At 41.5% G+C, this 24,369-nt stretch overlaps 1 protein-coding gene across 1 annotated transcript in view; it reads right to left on the bottom strand.

The window, feature by feature from the left end:
- trim71 (tripartite motif containing 71, E3 ubiquitin protein ligase) overlaps positions 1-20,330 on the bottom strand; it is a 41,938-nt gene extending 21,608 nt beyond the window's left edge. The window contains exons 1-3 of the mRNA XM_028035123.1: positions 20,134-20,330; positions 18,417-19,154; positions 63-230 (exon numbers count right to left, since the gene is read on the bottom strand). Coding sequence (XP_027890924.1) covers positions 63-230; positions 18,417-19,154 — 906 coding nt within the window. The 5' untranslated portion in view covers positions 20,134-20,330. The remainder of the gene's footprint in view (positions 1-62; positions 231-18,416; positions 19,155-20,133) is intronic.
- Between the last annotated feature and the right edge of the window lie 4,039 nt (positions 20,331-24,369).

Raw genomic sequence — 24,369 nt, 5'->3', positions numbered from 1 at the left:
ACGTTAAACACCGACAGTCAGGAAACCGCAACATGTTGAGAGACGACCCAACACGCCCTCACCTGGACAGCCTGTCGACCCTGCTGAGCGTCAGCCAGCAGCTGGATGGTGATGGCCCTGCAGTCCTGCACGGCGTCCTGCAGGTAGACGAAGGTGTGGCCCATGTGACGGCCCACGCTGCACTCCCTGCAGATCGGCACCGAGCAGGTTTCGCAGAAGAACAGGAACACCTGCACAGAAACGGTCGCAGGGGGAATTAGTTTCCACATTTGGGAAAGCGCGAGCCGAACGCGAGTCTGTGGGGAAACGTTTGGGCCCCAATGGGAAATGTTTATGCAGCGGAAGAACCTGCTAGTTTTATTTTAAAGACTACATGCTACCGTCACGCGGGTTTTATCTACATCTGGTTGCACTCATTACATTCAAGTTGCCTTTATGATTAACAGAAAAAACTAACTAAAGGTACTGAGAAACTACATTTAAAGTGACAGAGTATTAAGACAGACTAAGAACTAGTTTTGATACAAAAATTAAGAACACAAGGGAAAAAAAAAAAAAAAAAAAGAGTCATCAGAAAAATAAAAGGTTGTAATCTGAGAAAGTAATATGAGAATGAAGTCCATACAAGAAGTCGTAATATTTGAGGCATCATAATACTCAACAAAATGTCGCAATGCATCAAAAAACGTAAAAGAATAAAGTAAAAATACAAGAACAATGTATGATAAAGTCAAAATAATAGGATGAAGTCATAATAAAGTAATTATGAGAATAAAGTCGTATGACAAAGACAAACCAATACCAGAAAGGCTATGATGCAGGAATAAAGTATTTATTAACAGAATAAAGATGAAAAAATATTATTAGGGCATCTACTCAATAAAAGTAGCTGCCGTACTTTATGACATCACTCAGGTATTACTTTTTGTCATAATATGAGAAGTCGTAAAACAATAAAGTCAAGATAAAACCAGAATAAAGTTGTAATACTAGAATGCAGAAGTAATTTCATGAGAACTCCTCAGTGAAAATGTTTAAATTGACGCCGTTTTTTTTGTTGTTGTTTTCCACACAGATGCTCTTCTATTTAAAACTCAGGTGTTTAAATGATACAAAACGAACCCGGCACCACGACAAACTAAACACCCTGGTGACGTGTCGTCCTCTCCCCTTCCACTTCCCCCCACAAACACAAAGCTAATTAAAAAGAGAAGGGCCATGAATGCTAACACAAGGCATCCATATGCATGCGTTGCCAGGGAGCCTCGCGTCCTCAGCTGCCCCGGAGATCGTTTCTCATTCAAAACACAGTCGGAGGAGGAAAACGGGAGCCAAAGGCAGGCAAAGCCAGATCAATATCCAACATATGAGGGCGTAAGAGACTCCATTTGAATTTTACAGGCAATTCCAAATAATAGAAATGTATATAAATGTACATGTTTGATATTGAAACCATTTCCATGTGAAATTACAAATGTTGAATATATTCCAATTAACTTTTTAATGGTGATTGAGGTTTATCATTCATTATGTCTTGAGCCAACAACAAACCGTCTTACAACCGATTCCCTCCAGCAGTACCTGTGTGTGTGTGTGTGTGTGTGTGTGTGTGTGTGTGTGTGTGTGTGAGAACTACACACATCAACCATGTCTGCCTCTAATCACTTGTTGACATCGTCAGAGCTACCGTTTCAAAGCAAACATGGCGGAGGAACTCTGAAATTAGACACATTGTCTGCTTCATTTTCAGCTAAATGCGTATTTGTGGAAACATTTGGACGGATGAGTGATTGATTATCTCTGTGGCTGCGCGTGTTAATGGCCAGAGTTTATGCAGCCGACCGGATCAATTCTACGTCAGCTGGTTGCAATCATCTAAACGCAGCAGATTTCAATCAGACAAACATTTCTGGCTTTCCTCTCTCAAGTAAAGTGTTTTGCCGGAGCAGATTGTTTACACTGGGGGATACACTCAGAAATGAATTTTTATTTCTCATTAGGTTTTTTCCATTTATAAATTCATGCACAACATTTGTTTTGTTTATCTGGAGTGGGCGCTTTTTACGTACTTTTCACTTCAAAGCAGAAATCCGATATTATAGTGTCGCACCGTGCAAAACAGGAACATTTATTTTAAACAAATGTCATTTAAAAAAAGCTTTTCAGAGAAAACGTTTAACTAGATTATTCAATTTATCTAAAAATTAGTAGATTAATAAAAATCACAGCCCTACTTCATGTCAAGTCAGACATAATTTGATCAAGCTTATTTTTTTGTGACGATTTCATTGAGTCATCTTTCGATAAAAATAAAATCAGCAGATTTTTTTACGTTATAATTTACATTATTTTTATTACGTTACTAAATGCATTTTGTCATAATAAGTTTCACTTTTTGGAATTTAGATGAAAATCAAACCAAAATGAACGACTATAATTTGTATTTAGAAATTATTCCAAAAAATTCTGGAAAAAACTAATTTTTTTATACTTTTTAATTTTCTACAAGGAAAAAAGCCGATTCGATTCATTTTAAGAACCTTGTTGTGAAGAGATTCTATTTCAGAGTCGGAAAAGCTTTTATAATTAATTGGTCCCAGCTTAAAAACAAAACAAAAAGTCAGAATCCATGCAGGGTTTTTACAGAGTAAGCTAAATTAAAACAATTTTTTAAAAAAAGCACTTTCAAAAGGCTGACCAAAATTTCCCAGAGGAAACAAACGTGATTTAACCTTTGCTGTTAAAAACTAAGCCTGGCTGTAAACCCCCCACTGCCTGAACGCCGATTGGTTGTAATAGGAAGTTAATTAAATATGCACCGTGCGTCACGTCCCAAAGAGACTCGGCATCAATGGCCTCCAATAGCAGCAGAGCGGAGAGGACGGAGAGGGGCCTGCAATCAATCCATCAATATTGGCGGTTCCCTTGGGGAGCGGTCTAATCTAATGAGTCACACACACAGAGACACACCTCCCCCTTTATTTCACTTCCTCCTCCTCCTCTCTGACTTCAGCTTAACCTCCTCTTTGGATCCTTTTCTTGCCGCCTCCCCGGCCTCCGCGCCGCCCCGTCACTCGGCTCAGCCTTCCTGCTTTCCCGACCAGGACCGGCCCGGCCCGGTTCGTCCCGTCCCTCCCCCGCTGACATCTCCTGAATTCCAGAGGGAGACGGCGCGCGCGCGCACACACACACACACAAAAGGTTGGAATGCTGCTGGGTCGGGGTGGAGGAAGAGGGTGATGGATGGAGGATGAGGGGGACAAATGCTGATCGAATCAGTTATTAAATGATCAACCAGCAACGACGATGATAAATCGTCCCAGAAATTATTGCGATAATCAATAATATTGTTGTTTTGAGACCGTATTGAACCAATAATGATGGTTTATTAACGCCCAATCAAAGACGAACAAAAGCCATTCTCTAAAGAACGTTTATCACTGAAACCGGAAACATTTCATATGGCCAAAATAAAACAATATTAATATGGTTATAAAATCTTGCATTGGGGAAAACAGGCAGAAGTGCAAACTATTTTCTACTGGGTGTCAAATGTGTGCAGCGTTTCTCAAAACGCCAGATTAAAAAGGCCAATATTAAAACGGGATCATCTCCTAAACAGCTGTTGCCCAAATGAAAATTATTGCGCTTTATAATGCTTATTGATTTATTGCTCTTTGTGACAGGATTACGCATTTACTCTATTCATTACCTGATTAGTATTCATTTTTGTTTTTTCAGTTTTACATCTAGAAAACTAGACAAATCTGAAAATTTCAACCCTGTTTTTACTTTTTATTTATTCTGCTCATTTCCTCAGTATTTTTTCTACTTTTACATTTAGAAAACAGACAAATCTGAAATTTTCGACCCCATTTTATAGCTCCAAATATTGCTGCCAGGCTTAATGACAGTAATTTCCCAACAAAGACCAGAAGGACCATGGAGAGAAGTGGAGTTCTGCTTTTACAAACAGCTGCAGGCCCTCGGCAACGCAGCGTCCAGCCTGGGTGTCATCAGCAGCCTCCTCCAGGTGAAACGCGCTCCCCTCTTGGCGCCGGAGATTACATAATACACGGGCATCTTGGAAAACAGCTCAATATTATCGATCCGCACAGAATACAGGCTCTTCTCGCAGGGCTTCATGGAAAGGTTTTGGGTTTTTTTCCCTTTTCCTCTTCTCTTCGCATCTAAAAAAAAATAGTAAAAAAAATGTCTTTTTCTTTGCTATTGAATGATGAGATGGAAGTGTCACAGAAAGTCACAGTGCGCACGTGACTCAGAAATGGAAAAACACCCCCATACCCTCCTTCAAAAAAAAAAAAAAGAAAAGAAAAACCCAGAGTCAAGGTGGGCGTGGTGCCGAGCTGTAAATTCCTCAGGAACCACCCTGCAAACGAGGCTTTGAGGCAGAAATGGCTCCTCCAGTCATTCAGAGCAATTGCAGCAGGGAAGCAATCAGCAATGTGGAGCTGAAGTCGCAAATCCTGCGCAGACGTTTTTAGTGCTGGGAGACGGGAAGCAGGTTGTAGCGTTTGGTTAGCGTGCCGGAGGCTTCTTCCGTCTTCCCTCGATTCATTTGGGTGGCATCTTTTAAAAGTCGACTTCATTCGGTTCTCACAACATGAAATGTTTTATTTGGAAGGGTGGGGAAAAGTGTAGTAGCTTTCTCTAAGTGGCCGTGTGCAGCAACAGCTGGGGAGGGGCAGAACTGCAGCGAGTTAAACTCTGGTGTTTTCTCACCAACTCATTACTGGAAACAAATGGTGTGTTTGAAAACAATTTCCTCATCAAGTCATGATGCCAGACTTATTTCTGAAAAACATTTTAATCATTTTTCTTAAACTTTATGCACGGTTGCCATGTAAGCAGAATTAATTAATTAATTAATTAATTAATTAATGTAAACTTCTTCAGTGTCTGTTCTTCTTCTACTGTCCAAAATGATATTTTATATGGGGTGTTGGCGATATGGACTCTGTTTTATCACAATATCTTGTGATAATCGTAATGACAAAAGTTACAATAGGAACCATTTATTTAATGTTTTTCACGTAATTGTATGACTGGCTATTATAACCCTACAAACTAATACTGCTCTTAAAATACATTCCCATCCGTAAAGCGCTTAGTTAGGAGAAAGTAGCAAAACGTTGTGTGATTTATATCACGAAATAGCACACGATAACTTACATTGATTGGTATTCATTGATGTGAACCAACAGTGTGAAGAAATAGTAAATCTAACGACGCAGACAGTTTTGGGAAGGTTTAAACATCCATAATTGGAATTTATCGTGGCAACAATAAATCAGGATTCTTGCGAGAAATTTATTACAATAAATGATGCGATAAACGTCCACCCTCATTTAAAAAATTTTTCGAGTAAAAACTGTCACAGTGCAAATATTCAGGAATAAACAAAAATCACAAACAATCTTGTTTTATACGTGTGTGTATATAAATTAGGTTTTAAATATGTTTTTGAGTTTTTATAGTTAAAAGTTTACATTTTTAAAAACTTAACGTTGGGCTGAATCTGCATGGTTTTCAGAGAAACCCTGGACAGAACTGTTCTACCTTTTCTTTTTTTGTTTGTTTCAAGCTTTAAGTTATGCCCCAAATTAAATGATTTAAACTAATCATTAAACTACACCTATAATTGCGATTTATTTTATCCTTATTTTATTTTATTTATTTAACTAAAAGTGGTTCCTTCACCACCTGCTGCAGCACTGAAACGTGGAATTTGGAGAGTAAAATCCTGATGGTTGCGAGCGGCCGGGCTTTGTGTTCGCACAGCAGTTGCATCAGCTCCATTTCTAATTCCCATCCTCCCCTTCAGCTGCACTGAGAACTGGGGGAGAGGGCACCGGCTCCACTAGCCATTAGCACGGCCCCGTGCTGCATGCGCTGGCTGCGTGAACAGCCGACACAGGCGGCAGCGGCGGCGGGGGAGGGGCTCCGAGGCCTGGGGGGCTGTGTAATGTCACACTGCAGCGCCAGAAAAACCAGAATGGCTCTGCAAAAAGTGTGAATTTGCCCTTCAATAAAGAGAAAAAACAAGTCTGACGAGGTCTGATGAAGTCATCTGAACATTTACTGCACCTCCTGCCTTATTTTAGGTTGTCTGCACTGAGTTTTAATGTGCATTTGCATTGCTTAAAAAAAAAGTAATACAAAATGCAAAAAAATTCAATAAAAATGACTATAAATCACAACCTTTTTTTTAAATCTAAGCTCTAAAACCCCAAAATCTATCCCCCGGCGGCTTGTATCCTCATCTCCAGCTGCATCCCACCGTCTCGGCTCTGTGCAAGTGACGGGGATGTGACCGAGAAACACGTCAGCCTTTCCTTTGGCTAGCAACCTCTGCATCCACTTATCAGCGGACGCAGCGCTGAGAGACCAAAGCCATTATTCCTACCAGACTGTAAACATGTTTATGGCTGCTGTAAAACCGGCCCCTTTAACATAGGGGGGTGTGCAGGGTTTAACCTGCTGTTCACGAGAGACTTCAAATGCTGCAGCGACTGCAGCAGGTTTCAAGCATTTTAAACGTTTTGTCCGTAATTATGCTCTGGCGTATTTATCTTGTAAAATTCTTCAGGAATTGCAATACGCTCAATTTTTTTTTTATGCATGCTTAATTTCCTTGAAGAAATTTGTACTTTTATCATATCGTTAATTGTGATCATTCTCTTATAGGAATTTTGACTTGTTGTCGTCACAATAAATTCCAATTTGCAATGTTTAAGAACCCCTTAAAACTCTCCTTTTTGTCGGGACTTTCAGTTTTACTATTGTCGCCAATATTGTTCAATAAAAGAATCAATAAATAATACATTTGAAAATACAGTTACCGTTTACATACCGTTGTAAATGACGTGTGTGCTAAAGAAACGTATTAAAAATAAGAATGCTATATAAGAGCAGTATTCATTTTTACCTCAAAAAAGATGTAGTGAACACTTATCATCATCACAATAGTACCACAAAATATCGTCCATATCGTAGTTTGAATTAAACAATTAAATGCCACGAGAATAATAGTAAAACCTAAAAAATAAGCACACTTCTAAATGTGCAAGACCAATTTAAGTAAAGATAAAGCCAGAATCTTGAAATGTAGCCCCTTTGAAATCAGCTTCTTTGGTCTCAGAAACATCTGAAACAAGAAACATGTGAAAAGTTAAATAAACCTAAAGAGGACATTCCTGGGGGCCGATGTCAGCTGCGAGCATGTCAGGCAGCTGCACTCAAACAAGTTGGCGAAAAGAGAAACTTTGCTTAAAGCAAGCAAGTCAAATTCCAACAACGTGAAAAGCAGGAAAAACATCAACAACAAAAGTCAGTCATGAGCTGGAACCTTTTCCCAGATATTATGCAGCATTGGGATAAAATTAAATGTCATTCCTGTATTTCTTTTTCAATCATCTTACTTTCATTCAGACATGAACTAGTTGTAGATTTTTAGGACAGACTAACTAAAAATCCAACTAAGCAGTCCTACTAAAGAATAAGGGTCAATTATTTAACACAAGCAGAACTGAAACCAGGACAAAGCCACTTAAATATCTTCTTCAGACACGATTTAACTCCCCTTCTCTCTGGGTCCGTTTCTCCGTCTCGGCCTTGTGGCTCCGCCCCTGCCGAGGCAAACCCCGCTGGCCCATTGCCACGAATACAACACTCGGGGCCTCCTCCTGTCGATGTTTTGAAACTCGGCCAGCCACGGCGCGGGTGGAGGGAGAGCGGGCCGGGGCAGGGATGGGTGGGGTGAGAAGGGCGGTGGCTGTAAGCCGACGCTCTGATTGGGCCGGACGGCAGCGGGGAAAGAAAACAAACCAGAGTCAGCTGGCCTCCTCATGCAGAGAGCATGCTACTGGCCGGGTGGAGGGGACCGGGGCGGGGTGGGGGTGGATGAAGGAAAAGGAAGGGGCCTCAGCAACAAGGAGGAGGAGGTGGGGAGGGGAGAGGAGCCTGGGAAGGTAATAACAGCCTGATTCATGAAAGAATCGATAAATTGGAGGAGCTGTGTGAATGAAAAGTGGAGGCGCTGAGAGGTAACAAATGCCCACGTGTGCAAACACAATGAAGCTATTCTTAGTCGCAGAGCATTTCCCTGACACCATAAACAACCCGACCCGCTCCAGAAGGCCCAGCAAACCCGTCAGTGTTGATAGGATTACCACACACCATCATCACTATAATAGTACCACTAAACTAAACCACAGCCTTATAAAAAAAAAAAAAATTCTGTTAACTTCTCACCCTGAATAACAGATTTTGAACAGGTTTTAATTTATTTTTAAGCCTTCGAAAGCAAAATACACTATATTTAATAATTCTGAATAAATGAAATGGTAATCAGCGCCATTAAAGCTACTTTTGACAGTTTATAATTTAATCTGCATTTCATTGTTTTCAGTTGTATTTTTTGTTGCCGTTGATTTTTTTTTTTTTTCAAATTGAAGGTGAAGATCAATCATTTATCCTTTTACGCTTTATTTACTTGGATGAACCACAACAAGTTTTCAGAGGGTTTCCAGTTAAAGTGTGGATTAAATGTATAGAATGTTGTTCATATTGCTAAGTTTTAGAGATTTGCACTTTTTTTTAACAAAGCATTTCAGCTGCTCTCTGCTCTCGTCTCCCCAACCAACATGGTCTTTGTCATTGTTAGGATTATAACGAAGCATTTATTACAATATTTCTGGGAGGCGGGAAGATGAAATGTGGCAAAATAATTTTTTAACCAACTGTGTTGTTGATTGTCTTATCTTGTGATTGTTGGAGTGAAAATCAAAAGACATTTGATTTGAAAGCAAAACCAGCAAGGAAAGAAAATACTTGTCAAACTGAAACATTTTTCACACCTGGAATGATGAAAATGATCTTCTCAGTCGATTCCCATTTTAGCTTTTCATCATTGACACAAATGGATGAAACTGGTCTAGATGTGCGTTAGGTAAACTGTACCTGGAAGCTGTGCCGTGACCACAATGCAGGGTCAAAAGTTTTAAAGTGTTAACAGCACAATTCTGTTGAGTGAGGTCAAATAATGGCCAATTAAAATCCCATTTGGGCCCAACCGCTGAGTAGGAAGTGGCGCAGGTTCCGGCTTCTGAACAACTTCTAAATCTCGTTGTCAAAGAGAATGTGATAAATGCCTTCCTTTGTATCCATAAAATTTATATGGGCAAAAAAAAAAGGCCTCGAATAGACATCAAAGACTTCGACGCGCTTGTGCACGCTTCCATTGGGCCCAAATGAAACACACAGGAAACAAGGAACGCTCTCTAATTACTGGGCACATGGTGCACATTAAAACCCTGGAAGTCCAACTTCATATAATCGAAATCTGCTGCCACACACGCAAAAAAAAAAAAAATCCTCTTCAGAGGATAACTACCTACAGATGGGAGATGCAACTGCCGCCACACACTCCCTGAGATACTTCCAGCAGTGACAAAGTGCAACAGCGAGCCCCTTTAACTGCAACAGCTGCTAAATCATGTTGAGGAGGTTTTCTGTATCTATAATGTCCTTTGTCTTTGACAGAAAACAGACAGGCCGGGCTGATGAGAAAGGCAGCAGTGGACAGAGGAAATACCCAGCATGTGTGTGAGAGAAAGAAAAAGGGAGACGGGAAAAGAGAACCCAGGAGGTATAAACTCAGGTTACAGGAATTCCTCTAGACTTGTATCAGCGTCGGTGTTGGGTTAGGTTTCCTTACAAACATTCTCCACCGGTGACCTCCGCAGAAGGGGAGTGAGGCCGAGCAAGCAAATGTTTCAAGCGATACCCTTTGACAAAAGAACTAGATAACTGGATAACTGGAGCAGTAAAAAACACGCAAATAAAAAGTAGAATAGCAGAAGTGTGGAGCAACGTACGTCAACATTCTCGGTCCTCCCCCGGAGAGTCCGACATCTTAAGTTGAAGCTACATAAACTGGGCCCTTCATGAGACACAAAGGCATTAGAAGGCCATCAAACTGATTAGTTCAACTTCACCTAATCCTTAAAAGCGCTACACATTTTCGGCAGCCATTGCCCAGCAACAGGCTCCCCATCCCATAAAGACGGGTTGTGAAGCCGCGCACGTGTGAAGCGATGCACGCAAGTACGATGAGAACGATTTAATCTAAAGCGCGGAGTGACATTTTGTGGGATTAACATATCATTAGGTGTCTCTCAGATGGAGCCGGTGTGTGCTTTGTATGCTGGAGCGTGACATCACAGCAAGCAGAGGGCGCTCTTTGATGTAATCCAATTTTCCATTTCAACTTCTCACCCAGCGTGGGATGCTCTGCCTGTTTGCAGTCCATATGAGGAGAGGGCTGGTGGTCGAAAGGTGGCATTTATGTCGCTTCGGTGGACCGCTATATTAGCTTGTGTGTCCACATACCTTGCTTTTTATTACGCTGGAACAGGGCCCAATAAGTTCCATCTTCAACATGAAGCAATATCCTCTAATGGAGATTTCTTGCCTATGACTGGACAATAATACACCTCACACTCCAAACAGTGCATTGTACAAGAGCTTAATACCATCCTTTACAAACAAGAATGTCTAAAGTGATTGTGCCACACTCTAATGTTGGATGGCAGATCGGGATATTGTTCTATAACCTTGCCCAGTTTAAAACTGTTTCACAGCTTTAGTCCAGACATGCCTGCTGTCTTCTTTGGTCTTCATTATGTTTCTTGTTCTCTAAAGCTCCTTCTCCATTATCTCTCTTGCCGGTTAATGTCTGGTGTGGTACTAGCCAAGTTGTCTGCATCTCCAGTAGCACTGTGTTTTTCATAATGTGGACACGGCTATGGGCAGAAATGTAGCAACATGAGCACACTGGAGCTGTGGTCAACACAAATGATTTCACTTGCACATATGCCCTTGGGCGGACTTTTTCTCCAACATTTCTCAGTATATTTGTTCATTGCGGTTTGATCCGTCCAGTTGATGCTGCATGCGCTTTTCTGCCGCAGTTGATGAGGTTTGGACCACAAGGTTTGATCATGGAGTTGTTAGTTTGCAGCTCATCATCTCGCCAACTAGCAGAGTCTTGTCGTGGCTTGAAAATGGGGGTTGAGATGTTGTTGTTCAACGAGTTTGCAAGTACCGCCTGGTGCCGTAAAGCTACAGGCCAATCAACGAATGCCGTCTGCGGCAGTACCCAGCTAGGTCCGGCTTGTATCATCCCCAAAGTGGATCCAAAAAACAGGGAAGAATTGCACAGGATCTGCAAATGGAGACAAATCTGGTCGGGGGTGACTAGGGAAGAACTGGTGGAGAAGGGGCTTAATGTTCTCCAACAAACCCTTGAGGCCCTCAGAGAACAGCTACTGAAACTGGACTACTCAATGGAGGGTATTGGTTATACTGGATTTTACTTTCAGAGTCGAGACACACGCTACATATTTCCAACTTTTATTTATTTATTTCCTCTTCACAATGACGCACTACTTTGTGATGGTCTGTGATTTGCTAACTTTAAAATCTCAAGTTTCATATGCATGCTTCAAATAACATTTAATTTGAGTATTTCAAAAGACTAACATAATTTTGTCCTAGGATTCATATTTGTGTGTAGTAGCATTTTCCTTAAAAGAGACACAAGAAACCCTAAGAATCCTTCCTCTGTGAACAAACCAAGTAAACTTGAACTAAAGCGACAACAGATGGCTAAAAAGCGACTAAAACAGAACTATATTTCCCTCCACAGACAATGACTGGAACTGAAACTGTTCCAAAAGCAGAGGGAAATAAGTTGAAAAGTACAAGGCTTGGGCTTGATTCAATTTACTTAATCAAAAATAGAAACAAAAACTTGTGAAACTTCCACTCTTCTCATCTGGTAATTCACACGCGCCAAATAAAAGCAGCTGAGCATGTGCACCTCCCTTCTTCACACAAAGACTCTGGATTAAGGTGTGAAATCATCAAGATGGAATGGAAGGTTTGTAGCCGAGATGGTGTGTAGGTGTGAAGTGGTTAGGGCCACGGATAAATGAAGCAGGCGTCTCACCATTTATGTCACGATGCAGTCAAAATACCCTCCAGTCTAGGCAGCCTTGTGATGCAGTCCATGAAGAAAACAACATTATGTCATGTTTCTGTTGATTGTACGCATCTTTTTTCAAACTATCCTTCAAATTATCTCAGATTGAGCCAAATTATGCCTTTTAATGAAATTGTGCAATGTTGTCATAAACACAGCATGGTAGTGACATTAGCCGCCTGTGTGTTGGATATTATGTTGTCGTAGTAGGTGTTTACTACAACACTTATTTTGGAATAATGCAATCAACTTTTAGCTACCATTTTTCATTTGGAAGTTTGCCCCATTATTTTTCCACAGGTAAAGTATGACCCCTGCTTGTTTGTAGGTGTTAGGTGTGGCCGATAGAAACATAACATTTAATTATGATATTTTGTGATAACGATAAAGGTGATGATTATAAAAAATTTAATTAAGTATTCCCATTTGGAAATAAATTTTCTTTAGGAAACCGGCATCTTGAAAGAGCCTTTTTTTTTTTTTGCACGGGGTAACAACTGCGCATTTTAAATGCATTTTATTATATATAATAATTTATTTACCTTTATTAGTTTTCCAATAGAAATTTGTCAAATTAACAATTCTGACAGTACTTTCCATTATGGGAGTTTTCAGATTACATTCATGGAAATTTATTATTGTCATGATAAATAAAAAAATTTCAAGATAATCACAAAATAAATTATCATTTGTAAGAGTACATGTTGCCAAATAACATTTGGTAAGTATAAACGAAAGAACGCTTTTTGTTCTTATAGCACTTTCTTGCAACGTTCAAGTGTTTTGATAATAACCAGAACAACAGAGCTGCACATTACATTTATTCACTTAAACAAGTTATTTGAATAATGTTCCATTTAACATGTCACAGTGATTCTTGAAGTGAAAATATCAAAGCAGTTTTCAACAGAGTAGCGCCTGTCAATGTATGGATCTGTCAAGACTTGGCACATTAAGAAAAATCAAACAGATGAGCAAACTGTCAGCTCGATTTGATCATTTCAGGAGCAACATGAGGTAGATTAGAGAGGCGTTTGTGTTTTATCCTTGTCCTGAAACCAGGGGTTAAAATGCCTTTTCAAGTCAACGCCTTCAATAAAATGAGAAACCTCACAAAAAGAATAGTAACCCATCTGCGCACTGATGAGAAAGAGGGCAAACTTGCCTCTAATCAGCACCTAAAGAAGAATTGAAATGTGCAAACATAAAACTGATCTTTCCATCAGAGGGTCAAAATAAATTGGAGAATGTGACGATGATGGACATGGAGATGGTTGACGGACAATGGCCTTGTTTTCTCAGTGCGCACAGGTAGAGAAAGACAAGCCCTCTCCTGTGTCACTCCCTCCCCCAGGGCTAAGAGCAATGAGTGAGTGAGTGAGTGGGAAATGAGGCCCTTACTGGAAAACTGAACCTACCTATTTACTGGCAGTGGACTGGTGGTGTAAATGGGAGGGGAAGAACAGAAAAAGAGGCCAGTAAGGGAAAAAATATAAAAACAAATTAGTAAACTGGTAATCCAAACTGTTCTTTGTTGTTGCAAGTTGACTCATCGTTGTACAAAGAGAAGTTCACGTTTATCCACTTACTCTTTTAAAAGATTTTTAACCTCAACATATTAGAAAACGTCAATAAGATGCAGAAAAAGAAATCTGTAAAAACACTAGTATTTTTCAAATACTAGTGTTTTTTTCCAAGCTGCGTTTTCAATACAGTTTGGAGGCTAGTCAAATATTACACCGTATTTATATGGCTTGATAGAATCCACCCAAAACAGAAATTAAACGTAGGAGCTGTGTAAATTTGGTGCGTATTGGCGAGTTAACTGGGAATATTTCTTACAATGTGTAAAATAAAAAATTCTGTAGATCAAGGCTGCCTACCAGTAGGGGGCAACAGCCAAAACATCAAACTGAAAATCCAAAATAACTTTCAGACCAGGTCACTTTACCCCTTTACCATTTCTAAACGGCAGAGTTGATTGCAATGGGACATTCTGGACCTACCATGTTTAAATTCATAGCCACTGTGGGAATTATCCATATCCATTTTGAAAGCCAATTATTACTTATGATGTAAAGATATGAGGCTATCAATCAACCGGCAGAAGAATTTGATCAGAGAACCAGAGAAAAACTGATACGCAATGGTAAATAGATCATTAACAACTCGTTGATTCGGAGGTATGAGAATTAAGAAGAGACAAAAAAATGGCAGTGTGAATGGATCTGGAACCAAACACATCTAAGAGGTATTCAAAACTATTTTTCAAACATTTACATTTTCCTGAGAATCAAAATGTAGGAAAATGTAATGACGACAGGACACAGCTGGGACTGCACAAGCGTGAAGCGCTAAACAACAGCAGGTTTTAACAGAATCATTAATCCTCATACTGACAAAATAAACACAGAATTTGTTCAAACCTGTTCCTGGCCTGATTCAGGACAGAATGTAGAGGGACGACGCCAACCCATCGCCGTTACTCACTGTGAGCCGCAAAGGAATGTATTCAGAGCCGAAACGGCAAGTAGATTAGGTGGGCAGTGCAATTGAAGCTAACTGCACTGACCATCGGGTGCAATGGGTCACCTGACTGTACCTCGACACTGGATTCATGTGACATGGTCAGCTTAAGTGGTTGATTAATGAATAAACTGTCCAGCAAAAAGGTTCTTGATAAGACATTGGCATGGCTTCCATTTGCATGTAATAAACCCATTTTGGGTTATTTGCACCACAGAGTGCAACTAACTTCATTATTATAGGTGGCCATTATGAACTATATTGTCTATTTAAAAGAAAGCAAAACAAAATTAAAATGTAAATGATTGTTGCAGTAATCTCCGCTGCTACAGTTTAAGAAGGAGGTTTCGTCATTGTGCATACAACAATGAACCCCAGGCTTCACACAGGCACCATTTCTGCACTTCAAAAGCCGTGTGATCCAACAATGTTAAGATTACTCTGGATCGGACATCGTTTTCACGTCTACCCCGGGAGGTGACCCAAACCTTCTACGGTACGTTGATGAAATCAAACATTTTCTCGGTCCGGTTTCAATTATTTCTCCTTTTTGCCACAAGTCGAGTCCTTCCTTTTAATAGGGCTTGGGAAGGTCACAAAAACAACAATCATTTTTGCCATGCAGTTTCAAATTGACAAAATTTACAAGCTCTAATAGAGGACAACCCAGAGATAAAAGAGAAAGTTCGACAGAAAACGTTGGAAACACTTCATCAATCAGAACTGCTTTAGCCCTCCCCTGACCCAATGGTTCAATGTAATCTCTAAAGTGCTGCCTCCCTATTAGGGCTCTTATGAGGCTTCTGGGGGGAAGAGAAAGGGGCAATAGAGCAAGTTTTCATGATGCCAAACCTTCCTGAACCTACTCAAGTCATACAGCACATGTAACTTCATGGTGGGCTGCACCAGTAGATTTTGTGAGTTCCTGTTAACAATGAATGGCATCCTGCTGGGTCGGCAGTGTTTAATTGCAGACCCAGGCAGTGAGAGACACATGCCTCTGTAACTTAATAGATTGTAACCACAGTCTGTTATTGGCAATGTAAAAAATGTTAACACAGCGTTGACTTTTTCCATCAGATTGACTGACTTAATTGGGTGCACATACATCATAAATCTACGCCATCAAATCGGGGGTCCTACACATTTTTCACGTGAAGATCATCCACTTTTCCCAACCAGACGTCTTTTACCATACGGAATAAAAAAGAATTAAAAAAAACAAACTTATTTAGAAGTTTAAAAAAGATTTTTCTGCAAACAAATGCAAAATCTGCAAAACGCAAAGACTGTAAGAAAGATGGATACAAGTATGGATGGGTGTTCCATCAGGAGCAGTGATGTCAGTAACGTGTTACTGATGTCAGACCACTTTTTTTCAGTAACGAGTAATGTAACGCGTTGCTATTTCATATCCAGTAGTCAGACTACAGTTACTTATCGAAACCACTTTGCGTTGCTGTGCGTTACTGTTTTCTTTTGTAATGTAACTTCATTTCCTCCGTGCGTCTTGGGGAGCGATCGGCGTTTCTATGCGACAGTATCAGCAGCGACAGAAACATAAACAATGGAGGGAGATGCGCATTTTTTGCTGGAAAAACAGGAACTATTGAGTTTCTGTCGCCAAGCCCCATTATTATAAGCAGCTTTGGGTTTGTTTTTTTCTAAAGTCGCTAGCAGATTTAATGAGCCGCGGGTTGCGCTTTTGGGCTTGTTTTTGAACGTGAAGTTGCTTATTTGGAAATAAACAGACATAAACCCCAGAATTTGTCTGACATCCAGTTAGTTTTAGTCCATCATTTCCCGGATGATCCGTCCCGCTGCGTCTTTGTTAATGTCAAGTTAAACCTCTGAATTACGTCGAGCTTCGCGTTGCGCTACAACAAACTGCAAACATGGAGACTAAGATGAACAGCACAATAAAAGTGAAAACAGCCATGACTGAACGAGCCTGTAAAGTTGTGCAACTAAACGCCATTAATTATTAATATTAAGATAAATGTCACAAATCTGTGCAGGAGCCATCTGAGTTGTGGAGCCGCAGGAGCGGCGCTGTGACAACAAACGCAGGGCCGTAACGCAGAACCTGGAGGCTGGGGCACAGGGGGTGGACTCTAAAATTCTTCTTAGAGTTTAGTGGAGAATAGTGGAACATACAAAAACACGCATTACTAAAGTTGTTTTGTACTGTTGTAACCATTAAACAATCTCCCCTTCAGTTCAACCTTATAAGTGGAGACACACTGTTGTTATAAAATAACTTACAATTAGGTTTTGGCAAAGATCAATGTAATTTTCACAGCGTTGTTGTTAGCAGCTGCTGAAAATAACTAAAAAGTTACTTTAAATGTAACTTAGTTACTTTCCAAATCAAGTAATTGTTAATCTAAGTTACTTTTTCAAGCAGTAGTCAAAAATCCGATTAAAGTTACTTTTTCAAAGTAACTATGCCATCACTGATCAGGAGAGATACAACTAGCGGTGCACCGATTGTATTCTGGCCGTTCACGGATTTTTAAGAACCCTGCCCTGCTGGTTCCAATTTTGACCGATATTGAATTTTTTTTTGTCTAAAAAGTTGCTAAACGTAGCGACAAAGTTTATTAACCACGCACATCCATATCTCCTCTCACAGATGGATAGATGAATAAATAAAAGAAAGATTTACCAGTGGATACCAATGGATATAACTTTTAGACAATGAAATAAGGATAACAGTATGAAAATACTGTTTTTGTGCACCGTTCTCTATAATTAAGCTGCATATAATGTACCACGAGTCGGATAACGATGTAGAAAAACAGTTGGAATTTTCAGATTGTTGTGATGCTAACACAACGTGTGTTAGCATTGTATACAGATCCCCATTTTATGATATCAAACACCAAAATCTCACTCTAAAACTCCAAGTTGTACAACAGTATTTCTGCCACTAGTGTAATCAGATGCAAACTATCAATGCTGCTAATAGTTCGTAGCTGCAACTGTGGCTACCTCTCCTGTTGTTGGCAGCCATGTTGGACATTTAACTTCAAGTTGTTTGGAGAGCTCAAAGTTGGAATTCAGAAACCACAACACAATGTTGCAGTTATTTCAATCAGGAAGTCAGAAACTCAAGATTTTTAAGTAGAAATAGACCTTAAAAAATAGGAATCAAATGACCTACTTTCTTATTCTGCAAAGGAACCACTTAACATAAAAGGATCATCATATTGCCAAGAATCCCAAACCCTTCTAGCAATGTTTTGCTATTCTTCATAAGCATATGACAGAAATAAAAACAAGCTGGTTTCCTCCTCCCATAAACACATGGTAGTTTGCTTCACCCCAGAACACATGACGCAAAAAAAAAACCCTCTTTCATTTCCCCCCCAACTTGTCCTTATTTTCATTATACGAAAAATAAATATCCTTACCCAAGACAGGACCTTTAAACATCTCAGAAATATGTGTTGTGCAGCTACTGCTGAAGCCTCTCTCTCTCCGTCTCTCTGCCCAGAATAGATGGTGTGGTACAGATTAACCAGACTCTAGATGCGTCTACGCCTAGAAGTGTTTGTATGGATGCAGTGGGTGTGGGTGTGTGTGCGTGTGTGTGTGTATCAATATCCAGCTCAACAAACGTGCATGCTCCTCTCCAGGGTTCTAGGTGAAGAGCCTCTCAGCTCCCGTTGAACCTAAGGCCATATGGCCCACAGTATGGGTTCTTTGCTGCTCACGCTCAGAACCGTAGAAGGGACTAAGGCGAGTAAGTTTGCAACAGGTCCGTTTATGTCAATAATACACATCTTGTTACACATCTGAAGTAACCGGTACCACTCACCTCGCTGTCATGGTGCTGGCAGAAGCTCATCCGGTCCTGGAACAGGGACAGCAGCGCGAAGTTGTTCTGCAAGGACTGGGCGAGGGACACGGACACCCCTGGCTGGCCCGTGCCGCTGCTGTTGGAGTTGACCCGGCTCAGGTGGAGGCTCTCCCCCAGGCGCTCGATGAAGTGGTCTTTGGTGAGCCGCACCCGCTGGTGAGCTCGCACGCAGTTGTCACAGAGGTACTCCTGGCAGTCGAGGCAGTGGGACGTGGCCGGGTTCTCCTCGTCGCAGGAGCTGCACTGAGGCTCCCCCATGTGCTGCGCGTGCAGCAGGCCCCCGTGTGACGGGTGGAACCCGGACGAGCCCCCGATCAGGCCCCCGAGGTGATGGTGACCGTTCTTATTCTGGATCTGATCTTCCGAGCTCACCACCACGTCCAACAGGTTGCTGAAGAGGAAGTTGGAGGAAGGCAGGGAGTCCACTCCGGCCTCAGAGATGGAGACCTTGTGGTCGCAGGTGGGGCAACGCAGCTTCAGCGGGTCGCTGGGGCTGCGCTGTCCCTCCAAACACTGCCTGCAGAAGGTGTGCAGGCAGGGTAGGACGTGGAGCCTCTTGGTGGCGTGGTTAGAGGAGCCAGAGGTGTGCGAAGAGGAGGACGAGGTAGAAGAGCTGGAGGAGATGGGAGCGGAGGAGCCGCACAGCTCCTTGCAGAGCGGACAGGTCTGCAGGTCAGAATCGGGGAAAGAAGCCATCTGCAGCAGAAACACAGCTCAGCTCACAACACATGCAGGGAAAAATGAGTTTGAGGTATTCATCAGAGGACGAGTCAGCCAGTTAAACTGAAGAAACTGTGGCATTTGAGGTAGATTCTTGAGGTACTTAGTCAGTTCCACTGTGCTGATTAACAAGTTTTGAATTTGCTTTAAATAGTTCAATTAGATGCAAAAAAAAACGGGGAGGGGGGGAATCAACTTTCACAATTAGACAGTTCTTTAGATAATATTTATAATAAAAAAAAAAACTTCAGCTCATCTCTCAGAAAAAAAAATGAATGAGCAAAATTTTTAAGAGTCCAGTTTTCCAATGAAAATAAGATGACACGACGCCGAGGACAATGTTGGTGCATGAAAAGTGTCCCCGTTGTTGAATTAACCCTAAAACTGGATGGGTGTTGAAGTCCAGGAAGCTAAATCTCTCCTCCCCCACCGACCAGGCGACATGACTTCAGGGCCACTCAGCCGCTCCTAGACTACAGCCACAGAGCCCACGCCGCTCCCGTGTTTCACGTTGCCCACTGCACGGAAAACCAGTTAAACCAGCTTGGCCCGGCCTCCACCATTAGAGGTCCGTCCAGAAGGCGTCACGCGCGGCCGACCGTCGTTCGGTATTCTCAGCGCGAGCCTCGGAGACGGAGCACGTGAATTATTCATCAAAGCAGGGAGGTCGCAGCGTGCACCGGGTCACCGTCATATCAAAGAAAAGCCACGGCGGCTCTCCCGAACGGCCAAAAGCATGAGGCAGGACCCGCCGTCTAGCCCCCGGAGCCCCCGCTGCGTGAATGCGGCTCTCCGTTCCCGTCCAGTCCGTCGGCGAGTATTCCCCCCCACCCGTCTGGCACTGTGCGTGGAGGAATGCGCAGGGTTTCACCCCACTCAACAAGACAGCAGAGAGAGAGAGAGAGAGAGAGAGAGAGAGAAACGGAGTAGCTAGCTCCGACGGCCCTCTAGTTACCTCGTTTTCTCGCTTCTTGTTGTTGTTGTTGTTTGCAACGAGGCGAAAACACACTCGTAAAACATAGCGTATGGCCTCACATGGGCGCGTGTTGCACGGCTGCAGCTCCTCCGGCCGCTTTTATCTCACTGAGGGGGGAAAAATGGACTCACTTCCGTCCTGAGAGAGGACACAGCAGAGAGGGGTGTGTGCCACAAGCTCGCTCCCGACGGTCAGAGGGGGGTGTGCCGCATGCTCGCTCCCGAGCTTCACTCAGCTCGTTGGAAGACGTGCGTACGTGCACGGTTTTGTTGATAAAGTTGGAGGAAATGGTGAAGGACAATGGTCCTCTGTGTGGTTGGTCCCGCTTTGCCTGTCTATTTTTTTTTACCGTGGAAAAAAACAAACAAAACAAAAAAACGAGCGAATTGATTCGATTTAGTTCATGTTGTTATTTTTATTATTATTAATATTAATGTGAGTTAGACAAAACAAACACGGTGCGGACTCAAATGTCTAATTTTTTATTTCAATCTACGAATAATTGAATTAAAATGACCGCTTTGTTGTCGTTCACGGATTGGAGTCGTAGTCTGGAGTACTGAGTTAAATTAATTAACAATTTCACTCGTTTCACCCATTAAGTAGATTATATTAAAAAAAATCTGTTTCTATTGCTAAGCAAACTGTTTGGCTCGACACTAACCAAACTAACAAACCCTGAAAGGCGTCTGACAATCTCTGACATCAATCTGAAGAAAAATGCACACATACCTAAGAGCAAATTAGAGTCCAAATAACTAAACATGACATATCTGTGGTCTGTGGGAGGAAGCTGGAGTACATGGAGAGAATCCATACTTGCACAGGGAGAAAATGCAAACTTAAAAATAACATTAAACCCAAGACTGCAGTGCAAACAACTGCATTCCAACCTGAGATGGGATTATTCTTGCAATCAGCGGTTCCAGTTTTATCTACACTTAAGACCCTGTTTGTTTGCTCCTTTTACTTTGTCAACAACCCCGAAAGAGGAAAATCCCTAAATCACATTCTGGTTGGGTACAACTGACTACCAGAGAAAAAAAAATGTCTGCTCCTGAAAAGGATTAGCAGTTGTGAGGCAACTTTCCGTCTGTGTTTTTCCTAACAGTGACCGTAGAAACTAAACTTGCTCAAGTGTGGCGAGAAAGACGAATATTATCCACTTTAAGACCTAAAAGTGGATGTTGCAACATTTTTCACTCAATGTGTTGTGTGGTGGATTGTTTGTTTACAGGTACATGGGAAACCAAGCTACGATTTGTCGTGTTATATTAGTGACCCTGTCAACTTTAAGTAGTCGTGTTAAGAAGGAACACGCCTCCAAAACAACACCAGAGAGTGGTTTGAGAATAAGTTCGTCTCAGAAAGATGCATCCATTTTCATATTTCTGGAAGCTGAGAATCATTTGCTTCGTTCCAGCATCTGCTGACCCCAGATAAATCCTGGCCACGTTAAAAATAAACTCGTGGGGTGAATCTAATTCTGCTGTTTCAATGGAATGCTTCAGTTTATCTCCCAACCATCTTGGATTTCCAAAGGATGCCATTTCTTTAGCCATCATCTCATATTTTCCCCCCTCATCGATCCCGTCGTCCTGCGGTTCTAAAAGCGACGTTGTGCTGTAGAATTCATTTTGCCAGCAATATTATGTTCTCCTGATGCAACATAAATGCAAAAAAAAGGAAAAAAAAGAACTTGGCCACTGAATTTTGCTAAAACCTCAAACACCAAGAGAAGATAGCACAAAGTAGCGTACAGTTCTAAAGACGAAGGATAACGATTCACTTTGTTGAACCAGGATTTGCCTAAATTAGGGCTGCGGGTCTTTTGAAGTATCTCTATATGTTTGTTACTTCTAGAAATTAAAATGTTTGCCCATTACTCTTTAGCTCAAGATAAGTAAGCATCAGTTTTCAAGACTCGCAACCAATTCTCAGTTGGATTTAGACCTGGACTTTAACTAAGCCACTCTAGGACATGTACTGATTTAAGCTATTTCCTTCCATCTTAGCTCAGCCGTTACGGTCATCGTCCGCTCGAAGGCGAGCCTTCTTTCCTTCTTCCTTGCAATGTATTCGGCTCCAGCCACCTTTCCATCAACCCCGGTGAACAATAAAATCCCCACAGCCTGATGCTGCCGCTGCCAGGAGTTTGGTGTGATCAGGGCGAACCAGTTTTCTGTCGCTCTTTCCGAAAGAATAAACTTTTGGAGTGCATGAGAGTTGTCCATCTGAAGCTATTCAAAGAGCAGCTGTATTTATACTGAAATTAAACTGAAGGAAGCTGTTTGAATGCAATGAATGGCTGCTACTTTGTGTTGTTGAATCACAAAAAACAATCCAATTAAACACACTTCCGTTTCACTGATAAACCTCACTTTTTGGAATGTCTTATTAGACAAGGACCGTCATACAGATTCACACCACAAAACTGTTAAAAATTGGCAATTAAAAGACTTTCAAGTGCAAACCTGTAGGAATCTAAGTGGCCCAAAACCTCCAGTTTATTAAGTTAGAAGATGTTTTCATGAGTGAAATCATACGAGACATTCAGCAAACTGAACAGTAAGCTGGGTGAAAAGAGGATGAATGAGCTAAAAATACCAGGCTGCTCATGCCTTTCTACACGAAACACACACACACACACACTTCCGACGTGAATCTGTGCTGCTGCTTGTGTGACCTCCAAGAAACCAAGCATTATCCACTTACATGACACAAACAAAAACATCAGTTCTGCGATGACACATCCAGGGACGTCGCTGCGACAGAGGCAGAGAGAGACGAGGGGAGGACATGATGAAGACTTGGAGGCAGAAATCTGAAAACGCACAAACAGTTCAGTGTTACTGTGATTATCTCTGCCCCCGGATGACACTGACGGAGGCGCCGGTTCTGCCGCCGGCACGTAATCGGTCTGAATGGCTCCTTAAGGATGTTGGGATTCAGTAAGATTTAGAGCAGCATGTGAAGGTCTGCAGAGCTCATTTTGATTTGTTTATTGTAGATGAGCAGTCATCTTTGAGCTCACGACTGCCTCGCTCAGGAGGATATTTGTAGGAAGTGTGAAATCCCTCCCAATAAGACCAGTTTGCCTGAGGTGAGGGGATTTACCAGTTTCTACAGAGCTGCTGTGGTAACTGTAGGCTTACTGGTGATGAAATCAGACAGAGAAACTCCATTTTTCCTCTGCGGGCAGCTCTGTACTGCCCCGTGGCGGTTGTGAATTCCTATATAAATGCACTCTTTCAATAAAGCAAATGGGCAAATTTGACATTTTCAACCTTAATTATTGAAATAATATATTTAGTAGACCCAAATACCGATAATCTAGCTGGTTTCCTGTAGGTTATGATTAATATTACTAATAAAAATATGAGTAATGTTACAAAAAATATATATTTTGATCTGAACCATTGCATTGTAGCTCTGGGAATCTCAAGTCTTTTGCATTTTTTGCCCATTTTATTCTAAAGTTTATTATTTAGTTCAATTCATCGACTATAACCCTGGTTGCAGTTGGTGTGGTGTATCCCCACGACATGATGCTGCCGCCTCCATGTTCCACTGTAGTGAACATGGAGGTTAACACCAAACTAATAGTTTCCAGTTACACAAAGTTTTGTAATGCTGTGTGTGTGTGTGTGTGTGTGTGTGTGTGTGTGTGTGTGTGTGTGTGGGCGTGTGTGTGTGTGGGGAGGCTAAAACTGTGTATGTAGTCTCAACCCATGTACAAAACTAGGCTAAAACATTCAGTTTTGGTCCAACCGGACCAAAGTTCCTTCTTTCAACAAACTGAGCGTCTGCTGGTCCTTTTTGCCGACCGTTGCACTTCCTGTCCAGCCTGTCCGTTCAGTCGGTCAGGTCTTGGCAGGTTTACAGTTGTGATTTTTTTTTTTTTTCTTAGTCCCTTGGATCTTTGGATCTACTGAAAAATGTAAAATACAAAAGTTAATGAGTTCGATGGCAGATATGTTAATAACTTAACAGCAGGCTTGCTATTTTATTGTATGAAACCTGCAAAAAAGAAAAGAAAAAAATGAACGGAGGGAGGGAGAGGAAAGAGGTGAAGAAGGACAAGAAGGATAGCAGGAAGGAGGGAGAAAGAAGCAAGGACATAATTAAGACAAAGACAGATGTTAGAATAATTATGTTTTATCATTCTTACATAAGTAGTTACCAGTTTGTTTTTCATTTAAAGGTTTAGCATTC

Source organism: Xiphophorus couchianus, chromosome 13, assembly GCF_001444195.1.
Source record: "Xiphophorus couchianus chromosome 13, X_couchianus-1.0, whole genome shotgun sequence".
Lineage (NCBI taxonomy): Eukaryota > Metazoa > Chordata > Actinopteri > Cyprinodontiformes > Poeciliidae > Xiphophorus > Xiphophorus couchianus.
This window is presented reverse-complemented; position numbering and strand designations above follow the sequence as displayed.